Source organism: Dermochelys coriacea, chromosome 2 (genome assembly GCF_009764565.3).
Source record: "Dermochelys coriacea isolate rDerCor1 chromosome 2, rDerCor1.pri.v4, whole genome shotgun sequence".
In the NCBI taxonomy this organism is placed as follows: domain Eukaryota; kingdom Metazoa; phylum Chordata; order Testudines; family Dermochelyidae; genus Dermochelys; species Dermochelys coriacea.
In genome coordinates, this window is record NC_050069.1 from 123,423,320 (window position 1) to 123,448,840 (window position 25,521).

At 43.7% G+C, this 25,521-nt stretch overlaps 2 protein-coding genes across 2 annotated transcripts; both read left to right on the forward strand.

Moving 5' to 3' along the window:
• The first annotated feature begins 5 nt into the window (after positions 1-5).
• Positions 6-8,666, forward strand: LOC119850646 (serpin B10-like). The gene is made up of 2 exons (XM_038389072.2): positions 6-1,019; positions 8,520-8,666. Exons 1-2 carry the CDS (start codon positions 852-854, stop codon positions 8,664-8,666), a joined length of 315 nt encoding a protein of 104 aa, XP_038245000.1. The 5' UTR covers positions 6-851.
• Positions 8,667-12,703: 4,037 nt separating this feature from the next.
• On the forward strand, positions 12,704-23,233 carry LOC119850647 (serpin B6-like). Its single transcript, XM_043507115.1, is given in 6 exon segments — positions 12,704-12,779; positions 14,789-14,949; positions 16,493-16,610; positions 16,849-17,012; positions 17,265-17,289; positions 22,556-23,233. Coding segments are annotated over 6 exon segments (1,074 nt in total). The 3' UTR covers positions 23,086-23,233.
• The last annotated feature ends 2,288 nt before the right edge of the window (positions 23,234-25,521 follow it).

The window sequence follows — 25,521 nt, forward strand, 5'->3', positions numbered from 1 at the left end:
ATTGTTTCTGAGGGGAGAGAAAAAACGTTGATTCATTCTATTCTGCATTTGAACTGAAACACAAAATGGTTGCTGCCCCACTGCTCCAGTTGGAGGCAGGCAGATAACTACATTTGAAAGTTCAGTAACACCAAATCCAAAATGACATCTCCTTTTAGTTATAACACTGCTTGCACCACAGGGGAAAACACTGATGACTACTGCTTTCCAGTTATGTGTTTGAAGGCAATAAGATACCACAGTGTTGGGCCTCATACAAATACCTACAAAGAAAAATGTGTTTCATTTTGATGGGATTCCATGCAGTGTGTTCGGGGGTTCATTTTCTGATATAAATATTGTCATGAAACAGTCTGACAGAAAGAGTACACTCTGCTGAAATTACTCAGAGGGTAATTTTTTCCTCCAAAAATAGAAAGGGGTGAAGATGTTTCAGCACCAGCTTGAGGTTCTGCAGCTACTGTGATAAACTCTGAGGCCTGGTTTACACTACAAAGTTAGGTAGATGGAAGCTGCCTTAAGTCGACCTGTTAATGTATGCATCTACACTACCAGGTCCTTTATGCCGACCAAAGTCCCCTCTAATGTCAACTTCAGTCTTCTTTCTCTCTCCATGGGAGGAATGTAGATTAAGACTATCAATCGGGGTTATTACTAGCGAGAAGCAGCCTGAGTAGGACAAAGTCACTGAAGGATACCACAAAGTCCAATCCAATATGTTTGAGGATATTTCATCTCTTAAGACAGGAAGCTGCCCTATAAGTATGGTCTCAAATAGTACATTTTTCTTACATATATTCTCCAAAACTTGAATCTGGTATTTACTCCAAGCATAAAAGCTGCACAATGATATGACTGTCTCACTATTTCCTAAAGTTAAAATTCAGGTGCTATTGTCTGTCAACTCTGTTGATTCACTCACCAAGCTGGTGCTTGTCAGTGCCCTTTACTTCAAAGGAAACTGGGCAAAGAAATTTAAGGATAGATTTACAGAGGAACAACCTTTCAGAATGAACAAGGTATGTAACTAGGCCATGAAATTTCATATATGCTAGTGTGCTTGAACAGAAAGAAAAGCTAGAGAGAGACCTCAATCCCTCCATTTTCAAAAGCCTGCCAGCCTCTAAATCCTCAGGGTGTCAGAGTTGTTTTAATTAAATCATAAGCATTCCCCTGCAGTATCTGCAATTTAAACACTGCCCTCAGTGCAACAAACAGAGGAACCGAAAATCTGTTCCTTACAATCTTAAATTAGATAAGTAATGATAAATCTCTGTAGGTAGTAGTTCTTGCTGTGAGATGGTACAACACAGCAAATAAGTGGGCCAAGCACTAAATTGTTGTTCCCCTCAGGGGGAAGAAAAAGATTTTTATTCTGTCATCCTCTTGTTAGTCTTCTCATAACAACATAATCCATTTGTTTAGATACTCCATAATGAACCCTGTTGCCAGCCATGGAACCTGAAGAGTCCAAGGTCTGAGGGCCAGATTATCAAGAGGTGCCTACCTAAGCAGGATAGGTGCTCGGGGTGTAGAATGTAGGCTAGAAGGAAAGTGAGCTGCAATCTGATTTTATTTCTAAACTTTATCGCCCAAGAAATACACAGTATGTCAACAATCTGGGCAAACTTTACAACAGAAAGTTCTAGAAACTGGTGGGGAGGAGGGGTAAACATAGGTGGTGAAATATACTGGACGGTAAGAGTGGAGGATAAAAGGAAGCACAGCCAGAAGGAAGCACAGCTGTTTTATATTTCTAAATGTGTTTATTGCCTAAAAAAAGATCCAGAACCCAGCTGACGAGGCAAGTAATTTCTTGTCTCTCACAGGAATCTGAGGTAATGTAAATATTGGTATTAGACATATTTAGGTTTCTTTGAAACTTCTTCTGAAGTAGTTAAACCCCAGCCAACAGGGCAGATTAAATGAGAACATCCATGTCATGCAGTAAAATAGGGACTGCACATTTTTATAATAAGTTTAGTTTAGATTTCAGTTTTTAAAAAACAGAGTACAAGTACTATATACTTGCAGGGTTTAAGAAAAGATGTTGATATGGGACAAGATTAATCAATCTATGCTTTGACCATAAATTTATCTGATCATTACCATTTGATGACTCTATGATTACACCTTCATATGGCCATTCTGTATATTATGCAACTAAACTTCATTGTCTTTTTAATATAGGTTGTAAACCCTTGGGGAAGCACTGTACCTTTATATATTATACAGCATCTAGCACAACAGTGATGCCCAACAATAACAGAATATAATAATACATGGGTGAAGCCATCATGAATTTCACATGGTCTCACCATATGTCTAATTTAATTTCCATCTGATTCATAATGAAGATCTGTTATTAAGCCAGCAATGCGGCTGTATGGTTCTGACCTGGGTCTCAGTTACATTCAAATCATCATTGAAAATCATAGATATAGCTTCCTTAGCAGGCTAAGTAGCAACCATCTTTGCTGACTAATTATAATAAATTTGAGGTTTTGACAATTAGGCACTAGAAATCAATTTGTGTGTACATTTGTCTTAGATAGCTGTTTTCAAGTATATTTACTATCTTCACACACTCTGTTTGCAGGTGCTTCACTTTAAGGAAAGTACAGGATCTGGAGGAGGCTGTTTGCAGGTGACAAGAATTTCTTGTGGGAGGCCAAAAAAAGGAAGATAGTATTCTTTAAGGTTGCTTAAGTGCAAAACACAATCACTCAAACCTTCAAAGGCAGGAAAGGCATCTTGATTCACACTCCTGAACAGCAACACAACATGCCACTGACTCTGCACCTCCCCAAGGAATTCCCTTCCACCTCACACATGTACAGATGGACCACACACACACACACACACACACACACACACACTCACTCACAATTCCTCTAACTCACATTGTAATGCAAAACCTGAACTCTGACCTCAGAGACTGCATAGCTACAGATATATTCTATAGGCATATGTGCAGTTGTGAAGGAAGTTGTGTTGACATAAAGAGGGAAAGCATCATGTGGAAGTTAAGGTGGGAGAGGGGTATGCGACAATATATTGAGTACACGGAAGATTTGGAAAGTGCTTGTGGGAAGATAGGAGAATGACCAGGTGTATGTAGTGCTGGAGAGATGGGGCGAGTGGTGGTGACGATACCCTTATTTCCCCACCAAACCAGCAAATGCATCCTGATGAATCTGCCTTGGTTCATTAGACCAGAGAGGGGAGCTGCTTGAGGTATGTTCTGGTCCTCGGACAGCTCTAAGACAAGCCCCTTTCCTCTCATCATTTTGGGAGCGGGTCAGGGATAGGGGTGGATGTTCTCCCTAAAGATATCTTAAAAGTTCCTGTGCCAGCATTTCCTGTAGGTGTACCAGCTGTCATTCCTCAGCAGGGAATCCCTGGCTGCTGAACTAAGGATGGCTTGTTAGACAAGGTCTGCTGCTTCTTAATAGAAACAGAGGCCTCTATGCCCTGGTCTACACTAGGCGTTGAGGTCGAATTTAGCAGCGTTAAATCGATGTAACCCTGCACCCGTCCACATGACGAAGCCCTTTTTTTTGACTTAAAGGGCTCTTAAAATCGATTTCCTTACTCCACCCCCGACAAGGGGATTAGCGCTGAAATCGGTTTTGCTGGGTCGAATTTGGGGAACTGTGGATGCAATTAGATGGTATTGGCCTCCAGGAGCTATCCCAGAGTGCTCCATTGCGACCACTTTGGACAGCACTCTCAATTCAGATGCACTGACCAGGTAGACAGGAAAAGGCCTGCGAACTTTTGAATTTCAATTTCCTGTTTGGCCAGTGTGGCAAGCTTCAGGTGACCATGCAGAGCTCATCAGCAGAGGTGACCATGCAGAGTTATCAGCAGAGGTGACCATGATGGAGTCCCAGAATCGCAAAAGAGCTCTAGCATGGACCGAACGGGAGGTACAGGATCTGATCGCTGTATGGGGAGAGGAATCCGTGCTATCAGAACTACGTTCCAGTTTTTAAAATGCCAAAACATTTGTGACCATAACAGGGACCCGAAGCAGTGCCATAACAGGGACCCGAAGCAGTGCCGCGTGAAACTTAAGGAGCTGAGGCAAACCTACCAGGAAACCAGAGAGGCCAACGGCCGCTTTGGGTCAGAGCCCCAAACATGCCGCTTCTAAGATGAGCTGCATGCCATTTTAGGGGTTCAGCCACCACTACCCCAGCTGTGTTGTTTGACTCCTTCGATGGAGATGGAGGCAATACGGAAGCAGATTTTGAGGACGAGGAAGACAATGATGATGAGGTTGTAGATAGCTCACAGCAAACAAGCGGAGAAACCGGTTTTCCCGACAGCCAGGAACTGTTTCTCACCCTGGACCTGGAGCCAGTACCCCCCAAACCCACCCAACGCTGCCTCCTGGACCCACCAGGCGGAGAAGGGACCTCTGGTGAGTGTACCTTTTAAAATACTATATAAGGTTTAAAAGCCAGCATGTTTAATGTTTAATTTGCCCTGGCATTCATGGCTCTCCTGGATATACTCCCAAAGCCTTTGCAAAAGGTTTCTGGGGAGGGCAGCCTTATTCCATCCACCATGGTAGGACACTTTACCACTCCAGGCCAGTAGCACGTACTCGGGAATCATTGTAGAACAAAGCATTGCAGTGTACGTTTGCTGGCGTTCAAACAACATCCGTTTTTTATCTCTTTGCATTATCCTCAGGAGAGTGATATCATTCATAGTCACCTGGTTGAAATAGGGTGCTTTTCTTAAGGGGACATTCAGAGGTGCCCGTTCCTGCTGTGCTGTTTCCCTTTGGCTGATCAGAAATGTTCCCCGCTGTTAGCCACGCGGTGGGGGGAGGCAAAATGCGACCTTGTAACGAAAGCACATGTGCTATGTATGTAATGTTAACAGCAAGGTTTACCGTGAAAGAGTGTACCCATTGTTCTATAAAATGTGTCTTTTCAAATACCACTGTCCCTTTTTTTTCCTCCACTAGCTGCATGTGTTTCAAGGATCACAGGATCTTCTCCTTCCCAGAGGCTAGCGAAGATTAGAAGGCGAAAAAAACGCACTCGCAATGAAATGTTCTCTGAGCTCATGCTGTCCTCCCACACTGACAGAGCACAGATGAATGCATGGAGGCAGACAATGTCAGAGTGCAGGAAAGCACAAAATGACTGGGAGGAGAGGTGGAGGGCTGAAGAGAGTAAATGGCGGGCTGAAGAGAGGGCCGAAGCTGAAAGGTGGTGGCAGCGTGATGAGAGGAGGCAGGATTCAATGCTGAGGCTGCTGGAGGATCAAACTAATATGCTCCAGCGTATGGTTGAGCTGCAGGAAAGGCAGCAGGAGCACTGACCGCCACTACAGCCCCTGTGTAATCAACCGCCCTCCTCCCCAAGTTCCATAGCCTCCTCACCCAGACGCCCAAGAACGCGGTGGGGGGCCTCCGGCCACCCAGCCACTCCACCCCAGAGGATTCCCCAAGTAACAGAAGGCTGGCATTCAATAAGTTTTAAACTTTTAAAGTGCTGTGTGGCCTTGTCCTTCCCTCCTCCACCACCCCTCCTGGGCTACCTTGGTAATTAACCCCATATTTGTGTGATGAATTAATAAAGAATGCACGAATGTGAAGCAACAATGACTTTATTGCCTCTGCAAGCGGTGATCGAAGGGAGGTGGGGAGGGTGGTTAGCTTACAGGGAAGTAGAGTGAACCAATGGGCGGGGGGTTTCATGAAGGAGAAACAAACAGAACTTTCACACCATAGCCTGGCCAGTCATGAAACTGGTTTTCAAAGCTTCTCTGATGCTCACCGCACCCTCCTGTGCTCTTCTAACCACCCTGGTGTCTGGCTGTGTGATTTGCCAGGCGATTTGCCTCAACCTCCCACCCCACCATAAACATCTCCCCCTTACTCTCACAGATATTGTGGAGTGCACAGCAAGCAGTAATAACAATGGGAATATTGGTTTCGCTGAGGTCCAACCGAGTCAGTAAACTGCACCAGCGCGCTTTTAAACGTCCAAATGCACATTCTACCACCATTCTGCACTTGCTCAACCTGTAGTTGAACAGCTCCTGACTACTCACCAGGCTGCCTATGTATGGCTTCATGAGCCATGGCATTAAGAGGTAGGCTGGGTCCCCAAGAATAACTATAGGCATTTCAACATCCCCAACGGTTATTTTCTGGTCTGGGAAGAAAGTCCCTTCCTGCAGCTTTTGAAACAGACCAGAGTTCCTGAAGATGCGAGCGTCATGTACCTTCTCCGGCCATCCCACGTTGATGTTGGTGAAACGTCCCTTGTGATCCACCAGTGCTTGCAGCACTATTGAAAAGTACCCCTTGTGGTTTATGTACTTGCTGGCTTGGTGCTCCAATGCCAAGATAGGGATATGGGTTCCATCTATGGCCCCACCACAGTTAGGGAATCCCATTGCAGCAAAGCCATCCACAATGACCTGCACATTTCCCAGGGTCACTACCCTTGATATCAGCAGATCTATGATTGTGTTGGCTACTTGCATCACAGCAGCCTCCACAGTAGATTTGCCTACTCCAAATTGATTCCTGACTGACCGCTAGCTGTCTGGCATTGCAAGCTTCCACAGGGCTATTGCCACTTGCTTCTCAACTGTGAGGGCTGCTCTCATCTTGGTATTCTTGCGCCTCAGAGCAGGGGAAAGCAAGTCACAAAGTTCCATGAAAGTGCTCTTACACATGCGAAAGTTTTGCAGCCACTGGGAATCGTCCCAGACATGCAACACTATGTGGTCCCACCAGTCTGTGTTTGTTTCCCGGGCCCAGAATCGGCATTCCACCACATGAGCCTGCCCCATTAGCACCATGATGCCCACGTTGCCAGGGCATGTGCTTTGAGAGAAGTCTGTGTCCATGACCTCATCATTCTCGTAACCGCGGTGACATCGCCTACTCGCCCGGTTTTGCTTTGCCAGGTTCTGGTGCTGCATATACCGCTGGATAATGCGTGTGGTGTTTAATGTGCTCCTAATTGCCAAAGTGATCTGAGCGGGCTCCATGCTTGCCGTGCTATGGCGTCTGCACAGAAAAAAGGCGCGGAACAATTGTCTGCTGTTTCCCTGACGGAGGGAGGGGCGACTGATGACATGGCTTACAGGGTTGGCTTACAGGGAATTAAAATCAACAAAGGGGGTGGCTTTGCGAGAAACTGAATGGCCGCCTCAAGGATAGAACTCAAAACCTCAAGGATAGAACTCAAAACTGGGTTTAGCAGGCCGTTGATTTCAGAGAAGGAGGGAGGGAGGAGAAAATGAATACAAAACAAATCTGGTCTATTTCTTGTTTTGAGCCACTTCATCTATCTTTATATATCTTGCTGGTAGCAGACTGTGCAGTACGACCGCTAGCCATCGTCACCTCCTGGGTGCTCGGCAGAAGACGGTGCAGCATGACTGCTGGCCATCATCTTCTGCTGGCTGCAGATTAAAAGACAGTGCACTGCTGGAAGGACTCAATCGCCATGAGACGAAACAAGGGAAATGACCTGGCTGAGTCACTCCCATGTTTGCCCAGGCACCCGGTTAAAAGAGCACCCAGGACTACGTCAACGACAGCTACCAGTCATACTGCACTGTCTGCTGCCAAAAGGCAATAAACTGCTGCTGTGTAGCAATGCAGTACCACGTCTGCCAGCACCCAGGAGACATACGGTGATGGTTAGCTGAGCGGGCTCCATGCTTGCCGTGGGATGGCGTCTGCACAGGTAACTCAAGAAAAAAGGTGCAAAATGATTGTCTGCCCTTGCTTTTACGGAGGGAGGGAGGGAACGGGGGCCTGAGGATATGTACCCAGAACCACTCACGACAATGTTTTAGCCCCATCAGGCACTGGGATTTCTACCCAGAATTCAAATGGGAGGTGGAGACTGCGGGAACTGTGGGATAGCTACCCACAGCGCAAAGCTCCGGAAGTCGACGGTTGCCTCGGTACTGTGGACACACTCCACCGACTACATGCACTTAGAGCATTTGTGTGGGGACATACACACTCGACTGTATAAAAACGCTTTCTACAAAACCGACTTCTATAAATTCGACCTAATTTCGTAGTGTAGACATACAGTCTCACCTTCTAAATTCCCTAATTTGCTCCTCTTATATAATCCCTCAGTAATGACGCAAATTCCCTCAGAGCATCAAATCTTCCTTGCTTGCACATGTAGATGTTCTATTAACATTAACAGGAGTTCTATATGTACATAAGAGGAAAACATTCCCATGTATGTTTAAATAGAAAAAACAAGGAGCTGCTCTATGGACACAATCCTGCATGTAAAGTCACCTCCCATTTAGATAAATGGGAGCATATGTTAGCACCTTGCAGGATCAAACCCTATTTGCATGTAGCACATCCTATAATGATGGCAGTAGCCATGGGTGATAGCAATGTATGTGTTTCATGCCTTTATGATGAGTTTTTTTTTCATATACTCATGATTTCCTTTCTGCTCTTTAATTGTCAAATCCCTCTCTTTCTTAACTCACTGTAGCTAGAGAGGGAATTGAACTATGACAAATTATCTAAGTGGACCAGCCCAGAAATGATGAAAATGACTGAAGTGGAGTTGTTTCTGCCCAGGATCAAGCAGGAAGAAAGCTATAACCTCAAGTCCACTTGGAGCAGTATGGGAATGTGAGATGCCTTCTGACAGAGCCAAGCTGACTTCACAGGGTTGTCTGAGAATAATAATCTTTTTTTGTCACAAGTTTTTCACAAGTCCTTTGTTGAGGTCAATGAAGAAGGCCCTGAGGCTCCAGCTACCAGTGCAGTAGTGAGAACATCTGTACATTCTGTAAGATTTAAGGCAGATCATCCTTTCCTCTTCTTCATCAGGCACAACTAAATCAAAAGTATCATATTCTTAGGCAGATTCTGTTCCCCCTAGAATGTTACTCCCTGCTACCAAATAGCATCATTTGTTCACCATGCAACTGGGAAATACAAATTGAAGCCTGAAATTCAAAGCATAGGTCTAGTTTGTGCTTTTAGTTAGAGCCCTGAGCATGAGCTGCCTACATCAGGAGTAGCCTCAGAAGTAATTGTGCCTCAGACACACACTCAGGCACATTTTCTCCTGTGCTCCTCTCCTGCACTGAGGGGACAGTAATCTACTGCAGCCCATTACAGAATGCAGCATACTACCCACTGCACTGAGCCTGCTCTCCTGGCTAGTGTTATGGGGGCCAGAGTCATGGCTCTGTAGCCTCTGTCCCTCCCCACCCACTTGTTCACAAGACAGGAGAATGCACCTGGTCGTTTAGGCCATGACCGTATCTCCATGCCTGCAGACAAGATGGGGACAGGTCTGAAGTAGTCATGCAGAATGATTTGGGGAAGGGGGGCTCTTAATCGCTCCTTCTGTCAACTCAAACCCGCTGGTGCAGGAAATCAGGGACGGGTGGAGGCTGAGGGATGAAACGCCCCGTGGGTGGCTCCGGGGACAGGAGGGAGGGCGGGACCCCGGGGCTCTGCGGAGCTAACACAAGCCCGAGGCCGCCGGAGCCACTTCAGCGACCTGCGCTCAGCAGCGATCGACGCCTCCCGGCTCCCCGCAGCCGCCGCCGCCGGCCGCTCCCAGCCCGGTACCGCCCCTGGCTTCACTCCCGGCCTGGCGCCCCCGGCCGCGGTGCCCGGAGGCTGCCGCGCTCGCGGCCTTGGGCGCGGTAGACACCCGGAGCCGGGCCGGGGCTGCGACTTGTGTTTAGTTTCCAGCCTGGGGCTCAGGGTCGCTCGGGTCTGGCGGGCGGGGAGGAGACGCTGGGAGGCGGAGTCGGCCCCACGGTTGGCTCAAGCAGCCGAGGGTGGGCGGGCGGTGGGGTCCCCTTGGTGTCCGGTGAGTTTTGTTTCTCTTGCAGTGACCGCTGCTGCTCGGGGCGCTGGGGCAGTGTGTGCGGTGGGGGGGTTTCAGAGGAGCAGCCGCGTTAGTCTGTATCCGCAAAAAGAAAAGGAGGACTTGTGGCACCTTAGAGACTACCACATTTATTTGAGCATAAGCTTTCGTGATGCATGAAGTGAGCTGTAGCTCAGGAAAGCTTATCCTCTAATACATGTGTTAGTCTCTAAGGTGCAAAAAGAAAAGGAGGACTTGTGGCACCTTAGAGACTAACAAATTTATTTGAGCATAAGCTTTCGTGAGCTACAGCTCACTTCATCGGATGCATTAATCTCTAAGGTGCCTCCTTTTCTTTCTGTCTTATGAAAGGACACTCGAGTTTGGCTTGTTTAGCCTAACTAAAAGAAGGTTGAGGGGAGATATGATTGCTCTCTATAAATATATCAGAGAGATAAATACCGGAGAGGGAGAGGAATTATTTAAGATCAGTACCAATGTGGACACAAGAACAAATGGTTTATAAACTGATCATTGGGAAGTTTAGACTTGAAATTAGACAAAGGTGTCTAACCATCAGAGGAGTGAAGTTTTGGAATAGCCTTCCAAGGGAAGCAGTGGGGGCAAAAGACCTATCTGGCTTTAAGATTAAACTCGATAAGTTTATGGACGAGATCGTATGATGGGATAACATGATTTTGGTAATTCATCTTTAAATATTCATGGTAAATAGGCCGAATGGCCTGTGATGGGATGTTAGATGGGGTGGGATCTGAGTTACTACAGAAAATTCTTTCCTGGGTATCTGGCTGGTGAATCTTGCCCATATGCTCAGGGTTTAGCTGATTGCCATATTTGGGGTCGGGAAGGAATTTTCCTCCAGGGCAGATTGGAAGAGGCCCTGGAGGTTTTTTGCCTTCCTCTGTAGCATGGGGCACGGGTCACTTGCTGGAGGATTCTCTGCACCTTGAAGTCTTTAAACCACGATTTGAGGACTTCAGTAGCTCAGACATAGGTGAGAAGTTTTTCGCAGGAGTGGGTGGGTGAGATTCTGTGGCCTGCATTGTGCAGAAGGTCGAACTAGATGATCATAATGGTCCCTTCTGACCTTAGTATCTATGAATCTATTATCTATCTGTATCTATATGTATCTATATAGATATCTCTATTGAATGTTCTGTACCTATGGAAAACTCACATTATCATCCTTGTGAGCCTGAGAGTAGAATTTTGGTGGCACCATACAGCTGAGGTGCCTTGAAAAAGAGCTGTCTAGCTGCCTCAAGAGTTAGAAAAGAACTTCTTCAATTACATTCTCTGGGGTTAATATCAGATTATACTAATCCCCTAAATATGTCTTAAAAACAGCCAGGAGCATTTTCTTAAAATCTGGCCCCCTTTAAGGTGTCAAGTTGGGCAACCAAAAAAATCACTAGTCACTTTTGAAAATGTAGGCCTAGTTCATTAAACTCTTAATGCCAAATCCTGCTCCAATGAGCACTCAGAACCTCTAGAGAGAAAGAGGGCCTAGGGAAGAAGAGTTGGGTGCCAAGTATGGAGCCCTGAGATCCCACTGAAAGGTCAAGCAAAGACCTAAAAGGAGAACCAGGAGACAGAGTTACAAATGCAAAGGCAGAACAAGATTTAGAAAAAGAAGGTGATCAATAGTGGCAAAATTGTCAGGAGTCAGGGAAGATGAGCATGGAGTTGAGGCCTTGAGATCTGCCTGCAAAGAAGGACTTCTGTGTTGCAGCTACATACCCTTTTAGGTTCTCTTAGCTTGTGGGTTTTTAGTGTAGTATGAAAGGTGTCCTGAGGTGAGAATTACAAATTTCAAAACTAAATTTATAGCTCTGCACTTAGAGCCTTATACAATACTGGGTTTAGGGGAGGGGAAAAGTTTGTCTAAACTTGCAGCTTCAACAGTAAAATAGGGTGAAGATGAAACTGATTCCCTATAAAGAAAAGGAGTACTTGTGGCACCTTAGAGACTAACAAATTTATTTGAGCATAAGCTTTCGTGAGCTACAGCTCACTTCATCAGATGCATTCAGTGGAAAATACAGTGGGGAGATGATTTATATACACAGAGAACATGAAACAATGGGTGTTACCATACACACTGTAAGGAGAGTGATGACTTAAGATGAGCTATTACCAGCGGGGGGGAGAGGGAGGCAGGGAGGATGAACAAAACCTTTTGTAGTGATAATCAAGGTGGGCCATTTCCAGCAGTTGACAAAAACGTCTGAGGAACAGTGGGGGGTAGCAGGGGGGGAAATAACATGGGGAAATAGTTTTACTTTGTGTAATGACCCATCCACTCCCAGTCTCTATTCAAGCCTAAATTAATTGTATCCAGTTTGCAAATTAATTCCAATTCAGCAGTCTCTCGTTGGAGTCTGGTTTTGAAGTTTTTTTTGTTGAAGAATAGCCACTCTTAGGTCTGTAATCGAGTGACCGGAGAGACTGAAGTGTTCTCCGACTGGTTTTTGAATGTTATAATTCTTGACGTCTGATTTGTGTCCATTTATTCCTTTAAGTAGAGACTGTCCAGTTTGACCAATGTTTGACCAGATTCCCTATAATCTGTAAGGACTTTTAGAATTGGCCTTGTAACTGCCCGTGGGAGCCAGCTGAGGTTACTCAATTAGGGTGAACTGCAAACAGAACTGGGCAAACAAACCCCAAAAGCTGGTGGATATTCCAATACTTAGATTTACCAAGCCAGCACAAAACAGCTTCTATATTACCTCACTGGTTACTCAGAAGTTGAAATAATGCAGTTCCTTTAAAGTACCCAGTCTCAGGCCTCCATCCAGACTCACAGGTCAGATGTGACGATGATTACTGAAAATGTTATCTCATCATATAAAAGAAAAGGTTCTTCCAATCCCAAAGGGTCAGGCACACATCCAGGTTCAGTTATAACTTAGATCTTACCCAAAATACATGCTTATAGTCAATTCTTAACTAAACTAAAATTTATTAAAAAAGAAGAGAGTTAGAGTGTTGGTTAAAAAATCAATATATGTACATACAGACTTGAATTTCATTCCTGAGGTTCAGATACATAGCAGAGATGAGTTTGTAGCTGCCAAAAGAAAGAACATGGGGAAATAGTTTTACTTTGTGTAATGACTCATCCATTCCCAGTCTCTATTCAAGCCTAAGTTAATTGTATCCAGTTTGGAAATTAATTCCAATTCAGCAGTATCTCATTGGAGTCTGTTTTTGAAGCTTTTTTGTTGAAGGATAGCCACTCTTAGGTCTGTAATCAAGTGACCAGAGAGATTGAAGTGTTCTCCAACTGGTTTTTGAATGTTATAATTCTTGACATCTGATTTGTGTCCATTCATTCTTTTACGTAGAGACTGTCCAGTTTGACCAATGTACATGGCAGAGGGGCATTGCTGGCACATGATGGCATATATCACATTGGTAGATGCGCGGGTGAACGAGCCTCTGATAGTGTGGCTGATGTGATTAGGCCCTATGATGGTGTCTCCTGAATAGATATGTGGACAGAGTTGGTGGACAGAGGTTTTAGTTGGGGGCTGAAGGTGATGGCTAGTGGCGTTCTGTTATTTTCTTTGTTGGGCCTGTCCTGTAGTAGGTGACTTCTGGGTACTCTTCTGGCTCTGTCAATCTGTTTCTTCACTTCAGCAGGTGGGTATTATAGTTGTAGGAATGCATGATAGAGATCTTGTAGGTGTTTGTCTCTGTCTGAGGGGTTGGAGCAAATGCGGTTATATCGTAGAGCTTGACTGTAGACAATGGATCGTGTGGTATGATCTGGATGAAAGCTAGAGGCATGTAGGTAGGAATAGCGGTCAGTAGGTTTCCGATATAGGGTGGTGTTTATGTGACCATCACTTATTAGCACCGTAGTGTCCAGGAAGTGGATCTCTTATGTGGACTGGTCCAGGCTGAGGTTGATGGTGGGATGGAAATTTTTGAAATTATGGTGGAATTCCTCAAGGGCTTCTTTTCCATGGGTCCAGATGATGAAGATGTCATCAATGTAGCGCAAGTAGAGTAGGGGCATTAGGAGACGAGAGCTGAGGAAGCGTTGTTCAAAGTCAGCCATAAAAATATCAGGTGCTTCATTTTAGTGAAGAAGAAGAAGAAGGAAAAGAATGGGGAATTGAATAATGCAAACATGAAATGATGCAACAAATAATTCATTATGGAATTATGCAAAATGGAGGCCCTGTTACAAAGAGACAAAGGCAGCAGCATCCTATGGTAGTGGTTGAATTGAAGGCATAGCTCCAAAACATTGCTGTAAGCTTTGATAAAAGGACTGTTGAAAGGGATACTGTCAATTTAAATCTTACCTTGTCTGATTAATTTTTTTTTTAACCTCTTAGTGTTGCAAGTAACAGTTAAGATTAGGGAAAAATGAGGGACATTTACCCCCGGTTTGTATATTTGTGCATTTGACAGCACTTGGTGTTTCACTCTTTCTTCCATAGAGACATTTTCCCTGTTTGTCAGGCCCTTTTGCACACTGAAACAAATTTAAAAAATGCAACTATAAAACTACAAAAATCGACCTGGGGATATAGAGACAGATATGAGACTTGAAGCTACTTTAAATTCATGTTTTGAAACTGAGTAGATTTCAAGTTGATTGTTTTCCTTTAAACTCTCCAGAACTGTTCATTTTATGTGTCCTACTGCTAGGACTGATTGAGGGGTCTCTTCAAAACAGCTATGTTTATTTCCACGGTAAAATGTTTTTTCAGCAGTTTCTCTCTTCTAACCTGCACAATGAGCTGCAAATGTGTTAAATAATGGGAAATCCTTTCCCTTTTAGGGCTGCCTTGGGTGTTCAGGCTGCAGCTTTCATCTCTAAGCTTCTGAAAGTCATTGTACTAACCTGTCCCAAAGCCCATGTTTCAGCACGTGTGGGTCATGCTGAGTGTATTCCTGTCTCTTTCTATAGGTGCTTTCTCTGGACAAAGCTGAAGACATTCACGATGGATACCAGTCCCTTATTTCTGAAATTAACAAGCCAGGCACTAATTATGTGCTTAGGATTGCCAACCGGCTCTATGGGGAAAAGACATTTAAATTTCTTGCAGTAAGTCAAACATTCAGTTTGTTTTTGTGTTATAACACATTTGCTACGCTTCCATTTCTGAGTGCAAATCAAGGGATTGGCTTTAATCTACAGGCACTATGTAGTTCAGGACCTGGCTAACCAAAGCCAGTCTCCTTGTAAAATCCAAACATTTGTGTGCTGAGCTGATTGTTTGACAGTCCCTAGCTCTGAACTCTTGAGAACTGGAGCAGAGTGTTGTCAATGGAAGGTCCAACAAACCTGAACTCTTCAGCATTCCATTAATCAGTCAGGCATTTTTGGCCAGGATCTAAGATTTTAAGAATTTCCTTCAAATGGTGGACAGGGAGGGCAACAGGCATTATTGTGTGACTTTTTGAGGTGTCTTGTCTCCCCTTAAATTGGACAGTGCATTCAAAGGACACAGCAATGGGCACATAATTATTTTTTTAAACCAGACAGAAGAGTGATTAGAAATTCTTCAAAGACTTAGCTGAGAGTAACAGGTACTGGGGTATACGTTTTCCTTTTAAAATGTATCCAAAAAGTGTACTCCTGATTTTAACTATACTCTTTCTGATCTGCTTCATTCATCTCAGAAAATTAAGAGGTAACTGAAAGTCTCTCTTGAGTTCTAAAATAAAAAACAAGCTCACATTTTCAGTAAGGCAATCAACCTTACCTTCCCCAAGCTACAGTAATTTTATTACTAAAAGGGATTGCCACTATAAATTGGCTCAGGGCTTGTTTACACAGACAATTAACAGCACTGCAACTTTCTCGCTCAGGGGGTGGAAAAAAACACCCCCCAGAGCGCAGCAAGTTGCAGCGCTGTAAAGCGCCCATATAAACAGTGCTCCAGCACTGAGAGCTATGCCCCTCGTGGAGGTGGTTTTTTTAGAGCACTGGGAAACCTATCTCCCAGCGCTACGCTGCGACCGCACAAGGCACATTAAAGCCTTGTGTAGACTAGCCCTATGATCCAGAGCTCCTCTTCTCAATAAAATTAAAACCACTCTGATTAAATATTGAAACGTGGCATCTTTGGCATTTTGTCCATAAAATAGAAGACTCCAAAATACAAATTAGAGAAAGACAGCATGATTTTGAACCACGTAATTACTGACCTATTGACATTTTCACAGTAGACCTCTCTTAAGGCTGAAGAGCAGGTTATTATGGTCCATAAATACTACACAAAAAAGATATAGAAATAACCCCCCTGAGATTTCACTTCTGAACTAGATCAGGATATACTCTGGGAGGGTTTACAAAAACCTTCTTTAGAGACCAATTTACAAAGCCTTGTACTCTCAAACCGAAGCAAATTGCTTGCATCACTTCATCATGCAGTCTTATTGATCTGTCAGTAAGCCAGCTGCTCTGATCCAGAAGGTAATAATAGAAAATAAAACGCTCATCTTGAAAAGAAGTGACAAGTTGGTTTTAAGACTGACTCTTTCTGAAGGGGTGGAGTAAGAAGAGGTAGGTTCTATGTTTGAGTCTTCTGCAACTGCACACCAGAAAAATATATTGTTAATGCATCCTCTTTTGTTTGTCCTAGACATTTATAGACTCCTGCCAGAAATTCTACCATGCAGAGCTAGAACAACTTGACTTCTCTAGAGCTGCAGAAGACTCCAGAAAACATATAAATTCCTGGGTAGAAGAAAAAACTGAAGGTACGTAACTTGCAGAGTTCCACAGTGTCTCTCTAGACAGCTAAAGCCTGTTTAAAAAGCATATGGACAACAGGAGAGATACAATAAGGGAAGGAGAAGAAAAACAGAACTGAATCCTTCAGATTAAGATGAATTTCTTGTATTGTGAAGCTGGTAGAAGATACTGTAGTTAATAACACAGCTAGGTAGATAGGCGTGTGTCAGCTAAAAACTGTTCTTCCTTTAATGTGTCCTAAAGGTAAAATCCAGAATCTGTTGGCTCAGGGAGTTGTTGATTCAATGACCAGACTGGTCTTGGTGAATGCCATCTACTTCAAAGGCAACTGGGAAACCCAATTCAACAAGAATTGCACAGTGGAAATGCAATTTAAAATTAACAGTATTAATTTATTAAAATTAAAGGTATGAAGTAGGGAAATGTCACTAATTTTGCAGTACACTTCACCCAGAGAAAACAAGAAATGCTTTTAATCAGGATTGCCCTAAATACACTTTAGCACAACCCTCTGTTCTATCCCATCCCATCCCTCAACACAACCCCTTTGGTTAGTTTATTGCAAACATCTTTGAAACTACATTTTCAAATAAATACATTAGGTTAGATGTATCCCTTGTTTACTTCATTCTCTCTCTGTTTTCTGTTATACCTCTCAGTGTATCTTTTCAGCATTGGAGGGCAGTAACCTTGACCATAATTACAGAACTTACAATAGTCTGAATTTTAACGTAGAAGGAAAGAATGTGGATAAATGAGTGTCAGACAGTTTGGGATTCCATACATTGTTCGGTGGTTAGAGAACCTGTAAGTCATTTAACCTCCCTGTCCTTGAATCTGTTGCTGTTTTGTGTGCAGAACTAGCACAGAATTAAGGTTACTTACAGAAACTGGTCCCCTCTGCTTCAGTTTTTACCCAGTGATAAAACTGGAACACAAATAATGCTCAAGTACCTCATGTCTTGTAAGGTTTGATTTGTAAAATGTGTGGCAATTGCTTTGAGGAGGATTAGCCATGTAAATCAGGAGCAACTCTACTGCAGTCAATGGAGCTAAAACAGCTATACTTAGGCCTTGTCTACACTACAAAATTAGGTCAATTTTATAGAAGTTGATCTTCTGAAACCGATTTTATACAGTCGATTGCGTATGTCCACACTAAGTGCATTAAGTCGGCAGAGTTCATCCTCACTACCATGACTAGCATCAACTTACAGAGCGGTGCACTGTGGGTAGCTATTTCACAGTTCCCGCAGTCTCCGCTGCCCATTGGAATTCTGGGTTAAGCTCCTAATGCCTGATGGGGCAAAAACATTGTCACGGGTGGTTTTGGGTACATGTTGTCAGGCCCCCCTCCTGCCCTCCCTCCCTCCGTGAAAGCAATGGCAGACAGTTGTTTCATGCCTTTTTTCCTGGGTTACCTGTGCAGTCGCCATACCACGGCAAGCATGGAGCCTGCTCAGCTCACCATCACCGTACGTCTCCTGGGTGCTGCTGGCAGATGTGGTACTGCATTGCTACACAGCAGCAGCTCCTTGCCTTCACGGCAGATGGTGCAGTAGGACTGATAGCCATCATACGTCTCCTAGGTGCTCCTGGCAGACCTTGGTGAGGTTGATTGGGGCACCTGGACATACATATCTATTCTACTCTTAGAGCACAGAATGGGAGCCGGAGACTCCAGGTCATTCTTTTCTTTAAGTTTCGTCTCATGGAGATTCAGTCCTGCCTAGAATATCATGTGAGCTGGAGATTTCTGCCTCAGACTGCTTTCCCAGCCAGCAGCACCGCGCGGTCACACCTACCCCAGCTTACTCCTTGCTCCCGTGGCTCATGAAGCCTGGGGAGTAGTAAGGAGCAATTCAGCTATAGGCTGAGCAAGTGCAGAATGGTGGTAGAATGCGCCTTTGGACATTTAAAAGCTCACTGGTGCTGTTTGCTGACTAGGTCGGACCTCAACGCAACCAACATTCCCATTGTTATTGCTGCTTGCTGTGTGCTCCATAATATCTGTGAGAGTAAGGGGAGACATTTATGGCGGGGTAGGAGGTTAAGGCAAATCGCCTGCCTTCTGATTTTGAGCAGCCAGATACCAGGGCGATTAGAAGAGCACAGCAAGGCATGCTGTGCATCAGAGAGGCTTTGAAAACCAGTTTCATGACTGGTCACGCTTCAGTGTGACAGTTGTGTGTGTTTCTTCTTGATACAAACCCGCCCCCTTTGTTGATTTTAATTCCCTGTAAGCCAACCACCCTCCCCCTTTGAAATAAAGTAACTATTGTTTTGAAACCATGCATTCTTTCTTTGTTAATTAAAAAAAAAAATGAGATAACGGACAAGGTAGCCCAGGTGGGTGCGGGAGGAGGGAAGGACAAGGCCACATTGCTTATTGTAGCCACACTAAAAATCAAACTATTTGAATGACAGCCTTCTGTTGCTTGGGCCATCCTCTGGAGTGGAGCAGCTGGGTGCCCGGAGCTTCCCTCCTCCCCCCCCGGCCATTCTTGGGCATCTGGATGAGGAGGCTATGGAACATGGGGAGGAGGGTAGGCGGTTATACAGTGGATGCAGCGGGGGTCTGTGCTCTTGTTGGCTTTCCTGCAGCTCCAACAGATGCTTCATCATGTCCGTTTGCTCCCCCATTAGCCTTAGCATCGCGTCCTGCCTCTGCTCTTTGCGCTCACTTAATTCTTTCCTGGCCTCTGCCACTGAATGCCTCCATGCATTAAGCTGTGCCCTATCAGTACTGGAGGACTGCATGAGCTCGGAAAACATGTCATCGCAAGTACAGTTTTTTCGCCTTCTAATCTGCGATAACCTCAGAGACAGAGATGATAGGGGGAGTGTAAAAACATTCTACGCTCTACAATTCTTGGGGGACTGCATGGTCCCCTGTGCTGCTGAGTTCACCACGCTGACCAAACAGGAAATGAAATTCAAAAGTTCCTGGGGCTTTTCCTGTGTACCTGGCTAGTGCATCGGAGTTCAAAGTACTGTCCAGAGTGGTCACAATGGAGCACTCTGGGATAGCTCCTGGAGGCCAAAACCGTCGATTTGCATCCCCACTACCCCAAATTTGATCCAGCAAGGTCAATTTTAGCGCTACTCCCCTCATTGGGGAGGAGTACAGAAGTTGATTTTAAGAGCCTTGTAGGTCGATGGAACGGGGTTGGTTGTGTGGACGCAGTCATTTTTAAATCGACCTAACGCAGCTAAATTTGACCTAATCCTGTAGTGTAGACCAGACCTTAGACTGTAAGCTCTTTGGGACAGGGACAATCTTATTCCTAGCACAGTGAGGTCCTGGTCCATAACTGGGACTCCAAGGGGTACAATAGTATAAAAAAAATAAGTGAGAAGAATTGGGCCCTTACTGTCTAAAAGCAGAAGGGAACACGCATGCATTCAGATGCATTTACACATGGAACGCTTCTGTTTATAGCAAGCTTTAATCAAAACAAGATCAGTTTTGCCTAAAAATGGATTCCACCATTAAATTGATACACAAATTAGATCAGTTTTCTTTTTTAGCTACTCACATCACCATGTGCAAATCTCCTAATCTTAAAGTGCATCCACTCTACCCCAAGGCATAACACAGTAATTCTCATTGTGGCATTAGGCCAGCCCTCCTTCTTGGAGAAGCTCATACATCCTCTTGAGGCTGTCTCCAAATAGCACAAACAGGGACTGGTAACATGAGTCTGAAGAGCTCAGCCCATTTGCATACCAAGAAACTGAATGAAATGTGAGCCACCCTATGTGTGTACCCATCCCATCCTGGATGGTGAAAGACATTCAGGAGTGCCTGGAAGTCCTACTATCTCTCAATGCCATCTTTTAGAGAGAGAATTTTATTGCCCAGCCCAACACATGCTATAATCAGGCCAGCACTCCAGAAGCCATGATTTCGACAAACTGGAGAAATGGTCTGAAGTAAATAGGATGAAATTCAAAGTACTCCACTTTGAAAGGAACAATGAGTTGCACACATACTAAATGGGAAATGACTGCCTAGGAAGGAGTACTGTGGAAAGGGATCTGGGGGTCGTAGTGGACCACAAGCTAAATATGAGTCAACAGTGTAACGCTGTTGCAAAAAAAGCGAACATCATGCTGGAATGTATTAGCAGGAGGGTTGTAAGCAAGACACGAGAAGTAATTCTTCCACTCTACTCTTCTCTGGTTAGGCCTGAACTGGAATATTGTGTCCAGTTCTGGGCGCCACATTTCAGGAAGGATGTGGACAAATTGGAGCCAGTTCAGAAAAGAGCTACAAAAAATGATTAAAGGTCTAGAAAACATGATCTATGAGGGAAGATTGAAAAATTGGGTTTGTTTAGTCTGGAAAAGAGAAGATTGAGAGGGGACATAACAGCTTTCAAGTATGTAAAAGGTTGTTAGGAGGAGGAGGAGGGGAAAAAATTGTTTTTCTTAACGTCTGAGGAGAGGAGAAAAAGCAGTGGGCTTAAATTGCAACAAGGGAGGTTTAGGTTGGACATTAGGAAAAACTTCCTAACTGTCAGGGTGGTTAAGCACTAGAATAAATTGCCTAGGGAGGTTATTGAATCTCCATCATTGGAGACTTTTAAGAGCAGGTTAGACAAACACCTGTCAGGAATGGTCTAGATTATTAGTCCTGCCATGAGTGCAGGGGACTGGTCCAGAACTTCTCGAGGTCCCTTCCAGTTCTATGATTCTGTGATTGTTTGGAAAAAATCCAGATGCTACCATGATAAAATACGACCTTTTAAATTTACACTGTGAGAGAAATACATATCCACAATTCAGAGGAGGTATTTTTAAAACTGGTTTGTTTTAAGAAAACGGATAGGTATTAGAACCAGTCGTATCGTATAAATTCTATTACTTCAGTGGGATTACTCACATGCTTAAAACTAAGCCCTTAAGTACGTGTTTGCAGGATCAGGCCTTAACCAGAAGATTAATTTAAAAGGACTGTAAATTAATCCAACTAATGACTGAACTGTACAAATACCAACCCATATACTATCATGAGTAGAATTTACAAAAACTTATTCTAGTAGCTATATGTTTTAGGAAAATAAACCAGCTTGCAAATACTTCCTATGTTTGTAGACATATATTCCTCTGACACTGTAAATTTAAAGGGAAGTGTTTTAGCTTGGTAGCATGTTATTTTTTCCCCCAAACAAATATGGACCAATGTTATTTTATTGCCAGATATTCTGAATTTACATCCTGAATTATCATATTTCACTGTTAGTGAACATTAAAAATTACTCAGGTGGTGCTAATTCCAGTACTGACACTGATAGTAAACATCAGCACAAGCCTATGAACCAAGTACACATTTCCACTCGCAGAAACTAAATATTGGTGTTTAGGCACCCAAGCATTAAAAATTAATCCGACTTACATGAAAAGAAAATCAAAGCTATATGTACTTCTGCATTATGTGCGATTCTGCACAATATTTAAAACGATGCTGTGTTAAATTCTGAGTGAAAAATTCTACCAACTACAAAAAAGTACCATATATTAACAATCAGCATTTTAGAACTACATAAGCAGAAATAAACTCACTGAAATTTTATGCTTAAGTAACAGACGTAAAGCAATGGGCTTGATTCTGTTCTTATTTACACAAGCTTTACACCAGTGTTACTTAAATTGATTTCAACAGTTACTCTAGAAACAAGCCCATAATGTTGAAGTTCCTCAATGTACTGTGAATTCTTTCTACTGCTTAAAATATTTCAGTTAAACAACATTTTGGGGGTACTTTTATATTCTCATCATTAGAAGCAAACACTGACCTTGTGTCAAAATATTCAAATCTAGCAATGCATTAGTAAATCAGAGCCAAAACAGAGATGCTGCTGCAGGTGGAATGAAATCTGCTACCAGAGGATAACTGGTTGTTTGAAGTATTCCTCTTGTTTAGTCACATATTGATTCTTCCCAGCTTACAACATTTGGGAGGCAATGTGGCTCAATGGACAGAGGCAGTCCAAAGAAAACCGGGATTCTACACATACAGGAAGTTGTTCAGCCTTTCTAGCATCTCAGTTTCCCCATTCCAGTTCTGTGATTCTATGTAGCTGGAAAGAGAACTTAATTTATAGAGGGATAAATCCAGAAATGATGAACTATACTGAAGTGGAGGTGTTTTTACCCAGATTTAAGTTGGAGCAAACTTATGATTTGAAGCCTGTTCTGAGGAGCATGGGAATGGCTGATGTATTTGACAGAAAGAAGGTGGATTTATCTGGAATGTCAGCCAGCAATGACCTAATTCTGTCTGAGGTTGTTCACAAGTCCTTTGTGGAGGTAAACGAAGAAGGCACTGAGGCAGCAGCTGCTACTGGATTAGTGTTCCGTATGCTTTGTGTACGGATTGTACCACAGTTCACTGCTGACTAACCTTTCCTCTTCTTTATCCAGCACAACAAAACTGGCAATGTTCTGATCTGTGGCAGATTTTGTTCCCCCTAAAAAGAAAAAATGCAGCCATTAACACAGTAAAATTATTTCCATTGTACTATATTGGGATTTATTTATTTTTTTGCACTCTAAGCAAGGAGCTCTGTACAGATGCTGTACGTTACATGGTGCAATCCTGAACACCCTTCTCTCTTGTTTCTGAAACAGCTTTTTGTAGTCCTCTATTCAAATTTAAGCAACAGTTTTAAATAATAGGATCATTTAAGAATGTCTGTTCCAAGTGATAAGACTTAAAATGGCATTTGCCATAGTTCACTGTAAAACACCCTTTGTATTCTGTATACCTTATGTGATACAGCATGGCCAGAAGGCAGCAGGAGAATGATATAGGAGAGATATGTGAGTCCCGGGATGAGGAGAAGCCTTATTCCCTGTAGAGGAAAGAAAGGTTTCTATAGATTATTTAAAAGCACCTGAAGCCAATTAGAGCACCTGTAGCTAGTCACCTGATTAAAAACCTCCTGCTTCAATCAGCCAGGGAAAGGAGTTGGAGCAGAGTGCAGTTTGGAGGAGTGCTGTGGCTAGAAGACCAAAACCCTACATAAAGAGACATCCGGCTTGTGCAGAGAGAGAGAGACAGGAAGCCACACAAGCTGAAGAACAGGAGAGGGAAGTAGCCCAGGGGAAGGAAGCACTAATTCAAGTGGTTTACCACTATCCCTTAGCCCCCTGGGTTAGGACCTGGAGTCGAGGGTGGGCCCAGGTCCCTCCCTCTCCACTACCCTTCTCTGGGTTACTAGTGGAATAGTAAATACCCTAGTTCAGGGGCAGGAAATTGTCCCCTGAACACCCCCACCCCCACCCCAAGAAGAGGAAGTGTGGGACCCATCATAATCGTACCGGCAATTTGCCACACTTAATAAATGCAGAGTTCTTTAACTTGAGTCCATCTTTAGCCATAACACCTTTCTTAATGCATCCCTCCATCTCTGTACATATTCCCCTAGAAATTTGGTTCTCATACTTCAGGTTACTTAGTAGCAAGTGGTAAGATCTCATGGGGAGAGGAAAAAGAAAGAGGACTGACTTCTGACTAACCTCCAAATGATTTTTGCAAATTTCCTTTCTTCCTGTCTCATTTTCCAGACTGGTTCATTTCATGTCTACCTGTGTCTGCATTTAAAAAAAAAAAAAAAAAGCTGATGTAGGCCATCTAACAGATTTTTATGAAAGATGCTAACACTACTGTTAGGGAAAAATTGAGCAAGTATTTATTCAAGACTAGGAATGAAGTCAACTCCATTGAAGTCAATGGTAAAACTTGTTATTGACTTCATTGGGGTCAGAATTTCACTCTGCATATGTCTTATCACTAGTTAACCTGGGTTACACTAATATTTTTAACACTTGTGATATAGGACACACATTTCCATCTATAGGAAAGATTATAATAAAGAACTTCCAGGACACATACAGTCACTTAAATGCGAGAGCTCTCATATTTGTATCTAATGTAACAAACCACAAAGGCAATATGTAACTCAGCAGTTTGTATATCTTTTTTGCTTAGCAAGACCAAAATCACTGGATAAGACCACTATGGCTGTATGGTTTAGCATTATTAGTCTGTTTCTGCTCCTTGAACCAGCAATAAAGGAACTGATGCGAAGTCAGTTTTTGTTTGGTTTTAATTGTGTAGTTCTTCAGCTGGAGTGTGACTGAAACAAACATTGTGCAAATTTTGCTGTCAATAACTAGCAGGGACAGGCTCTACAATTCTAAGGGCATGTCTACACTACGAAATTAGGTCACTTTTGTAGAAGTCTATTTTTAGCAACTGATTTTATACAGTCGATCGTGCATGTCCCCCCTAAGTGCATTAGATCGACCAACTGCATCCTCAATACCGTGGCTAGCATCGACTCATGGAGTGGTGCATTGTGGGTAGCTATCTCACAGTCTCCGCTGCCCATTGGAATTCTGAGTTAAGCTCCCAGTGCCTAATGGGGCAAAAACATTGTCACGGCTGGTTTTGGGTACATTTTATCAGTCTCCCCTCCCTCCCTCCCTCCTTGAAAGCAATGGCAAACAATCATTTTGTGCCTTTTTTCTTGGGTTATCCATGCAGACGCCATAGCACATTAAGCATGGAGCCTGCTCAGCCGCACCCTGCTTTTGTGAGCATTGCAAACACCTCGCACATTATCCTGCAATATGTGCGGAGCCTAGCTAGGAGCTGCCAGCACGAGGAAGATTGTAAGGAGGACATGGACACAAATGTTCCTGAAAGCACAAGATGTGGCAATTGGGATATCATGGTGGCACTGGGGCATGTTGATACCATGGAACGCCGATTCTGGGCCCAGCAAACAAGCACAGACTGGTGGGACTGCATAGTGTTGCAAGTAAGGGATGATTCCCAGTGGGGGCAAAACTTTTGCATGTGCAAGGCCACTTTCCTGGAACATTGTGAGTTGCTTTCCCCCA